Genomic DNA, 4,027 nt, shown 5'->3' on the forward strand with positions numbered 1-4,027 from the left:
GCAGATTCCAAAAGTGTCTGGTACTCACAGCAAAATATAGTATGGTTAGGTTTTAAATGGGATACGGTTGACGGTGTCTTAAAAGTAACCTCAGAGAGAATTAATATAAGCTTCTCAAGTGTATGGAGGAAATTTTATTTAAGACTCAATCTGGGTACGTATGCTTTCTGGTGAAATCAATTGCTAGTATAGTGGGTCAGGTCATATCTATGAAAGCCACTATAGGACATGCGGTTCGATTCAACACTAGATATTTATATCAAGACATATTTACAATATACAGTTGGAATTCAAGTATTTTATACATACTTCATCCTCGTCTACTCAGCAAAAAATATTGCAATATTCTTCTTTTTTTCAGATATATATTATAACATTATAGATAACATATTTATTCCCCATGCTTGAAAAGCGGGAGGGTATATACAAATCGGGATTTCCGACCGTCCGTCTGTCTGTTACGCTTTGGGGTACCCATCTCTTGTCCGTACAACTCTTACACCACCGAATTAAATTTAATGAAACTCTCAGGGAATCTTTATTACATATTGGCATTTTGCATCTCCTATTTTATTTTTTTGATCCGAAACATATTTTGGGTATCCCATAGCAAAACATGGACACTGCTATTAAATTCATATAGAAGGCGGGGGTATCATTTTGTGAGCTCATTGCTTACAGTACATGTGTACCTCTACTTTTTTTTAGAAAAAAAAATTCAAAGGAAATGTATGTATACAGGTATGTACTCGTCATTTTAAAGATTATACATAAATGAATAGAGAAAGTAATATTCATTATATATACATGTATAACTCGATCTTTGCTTTAATTAAAGTGAAATATTTTTTATCCTTTTAACTCTGCAGAACGAACGAATACATAAAACTTGCATAAAATTATTAAATAATCGACCTAATTGCTTAACTACACATAGGGAATTCTATTTTTAGTTCAACTTCAGGCGATCGATAATGACGTATCGATCAGTTTAAAGTCCAGACCACTTTACAAAGAATCTTACATTTACATTAAATCTAGGTCGTTGGTAGAAAAAAATATATACAAAAATGGCAGCTAGTAAACCAAAATATCCACTGGGCTCTCCTCAAGAGCATATTGAAATGTGTAAAACTCACGATTTACGTATTGATATGATATGTGAGGACTGTGATAAATTCATCTGTGGTAAGTGTGCTAAAACAAATCATAAGGAACATGAATGGAGCACTATACCCACGGCAGCTACCCAAAGGAGAAGAGGTCTGTTTGATTTTCTAACCAAAATCAAGGAGGATCTGCCTGGAATTGATGAGAAAATAGAGAAAATTCCACGACAGATCACAGAAAATGGAGATTTGTGTGATGCTGAGATTGAAAAGCTTCAGAAGCAATATGAAGAAATAATAGCCATGTTAACAGAAATAAGGAAAAATAATGAACAAAGACTGATAGATAATTTGGAGGTGAAAAATAAAAAGTTGAATAAAGTGAAATCTGAGCTAAACAAAAAGAAAAAGGAACTTAAAGAGATGGTAAAATTTATGGAGGATAACAAGAGTACCATGTCGGATTACGGCTTGATTGACAACCACAGGGAACTGAGAAAAATACTGGCTGGTCTTGATGATGTTAATGATATAAACCTGTACGAAATGTTCCGCCTGGAATATAGGGGAAATTGAGGCGTACTTGGAGAGGCGTCAGTTTGTCTCTCTACATATATGGTGATACACAGGTTCCGGGTGTAACTTAGGCGGAAACCAAGCGTAAATGGGCAGGAATTTGAGGCGAAAAATGCAAATGAGCTACGCCCGGAAAAATAAAGGACACCCGTAAAAAAATTACGCCTGGAAACTAAAATGACGCCTGGAATAGAATTACGCCTGGAATGTCCTTATTATTATATAATACTATGTGACCTAAAAACCTATATAATTACCATGTTAACAAAGAAAAACATTCAGATTATGATTTACAATGTTAAAGCTAAATATTTAGCTTTTTGAACTGTAAGAAAACATAATGACAGGTCATTAACATATATCATTAACAAGTGTAGAATTTGTGTATTAGAGACACTAAAACATGACCACCATGATTGAGTGACACTGTATTTAGAATTAAACTTTTTTACAATACCTGTACATTTTATCACTTCAATAATTATATTGAAACATTTTAGTACTGACTGAATACAATTCATTTACTCAGCAGTTTACAGTTAGATTCTCACTGCAGCCTCTATCAGACTGATATTTCTCAGAATGTGATTAAGGACAAACTCAAATTATATCTAAAGTAATTTTAGGGTCAACCAGTTATAACTATCATTGTACATAATCATAATCAAATTTACTCAAACAGGTACTAGATATTCATGATCACACCTACCAGCAGACACTGTGTCATCCTCAAGAAGTGTAAAAGCCTTAACATTGAGATATCTGCATTTCCTGTTTCACTCACACTAAACTCCCTCCTTCATGATCAAATTCAAACTTAACCTCTTATCTGAAATGACCCTTAATTGATAATTAAATTGACCAATCAGAGGCTTTTACTTCTCCTGAAAGTTCCAGGCGTAATTTTTGTTTATATTTTCCTGCCATTTTACGCCCGGAAAATCTGAACTTGCCAATTGACGCCCGGAAAATACAAATGACGCCTGTAAGACGTCTCTTCTACTGAGGCGTAACTCTTTGAAAATTCCGTCTCCGCCTCAAGTACGCCCGGAATTTGCCAATTCCTGCTCAATTCCACCCAAATTCCAGGCGGAATCCGCCTTTAAAATTCATACAGGAAGGACTGTAAACATTCAGTGAGATACAGTAAAGGAGAAATCAGTGAGGAGGTGATGGAGACTATGATTGGAGAAATTCTAGATTTAAACAATTTTAGTTTGACTGAAACAAACTCATTTAAATATGGAGATGAACCAATAGATGTCTTGAAGGCATTGTGTGAAGATCAGTGTTACATAAGAGAAACGGATTCACATTACACTGAACAAGTAAACAAAGAAGGTGAAATTAAACATAAATATAATATCACTGCTAATGACATGTGTTTGACTAATATTGGTGATGTTTATTTCACAGAATTTAGCAACAATTCCATCAATTGTCTTTCACCATCAGGATCTGTCTCTAAAGTCATCAGTACAGATCCACTGTCACCAATAGGAATCTGTCAGTCAATGGACGGTGGACTACTGGTCACCTTGACAGACAATAAATCACATCCATACAATTAAAGTCACACAGCAGACGTCTGGTGAGACACGTCACAATGACAGGTGATGTCATCCATGAGTATGAGTACCAGGAGGACGGTCAGACCAGACTGTTTACATTGCCAGACATAGTCACACAGAACAGCAACAGTGATATCTGTGTTGTGAACCGTACAAGTAGCACTACAGGTAATGTTTTGATAATGTCTCCCTCTGTTCGTATCAAGTCTGTCTACCGTGGACAGGACCTGACAGAGAGTTTTTGTCCATCTGATGTAGCCTGTGACTCCCTCTGTAATATCCTTGTTAATGACACACGTAACAAACAGATCCATCTGCCGAGTCCTGACGGGGAGTTTTTGAATTCTGTGCTGACAGAAAATTGAAGTGAACTATCCAATCACACTGTCACTGTACAAGTCTACACTGTGGGTAGGATACTTGGAAGGAATTGTCAAAGTGTATCAGTACAGAATGTAATATAAATGAATCGTTATGAAGAGAATTCATAACAGATATCATAGAAGCATCAATGGATTCAATCATTAAATATTGATTATACTTAGTATTCTTGTATGTAGAGTCTGCACATTTGCTATAAATTCTTACTATTAACAATAATGTAAGTCATACAATAGATATTTCAAGGAAACTACATCTATCATTGTTTTCATTTTTATATAACTTTGCTAAATGTATTTTTTTTATTACTTTTTGTACATTTATAATAATCCTTTAATTTTAATGACAATTTACTGAACAGTTAGCTTGGCCGGAGGGGGGATATTTTCC

General features: G+C 35.0%; 1 protein-coding gene across 1 annotated transcript; it reads left to right on the top strand.

Annotated features, from left to right (window-relative positions):
• The first annotated feature begins 1,070 nt into the window (after positions 1-1,070).
• On the top strand, positions 1,071-1,685 carry LOC134263872 (transcription intermediary factor 1-alpha-like). Its single transcript, XM_062746234.1, has one exon. It carries the CDS (start codon positions 1,071-1,073, stop codon positions 1,683-1,685), a length of 615 nt encoding a protein of 204 aa, XP_062602218.1.
• The last annotated feature ends 2,342 nt before the right edge of the window (positions 1,686-4,027 follow it).

Source organism: Saccostrea cucullata, unplaced genomic scaffold, assembly GCF_032062105.1.
Source record: "Saccostrea cucullata isolate Sc308-1 unplaced genomic scaffold, CSIRO_AGI_Scuc_v1 ctg11326, whole genome shotgun sequence".
Classification (NCBI taxonomy): Eukaryota; Metazoa; Mollusca; class Bivalvia; order Ostreida; family Ostreidae; genus Saccostrea; species Saccostrea cuccullata.

What these genes read in the sequence shown, in the direction of transcription:
- LOC134263872 (XM_062746234.1), top strand. Translation starts at nt 1,071, where the DNA reads ATGGCAGCTAGTAAACCAAAATATCCACTGGGCTCTCCTCAAGAGCAT.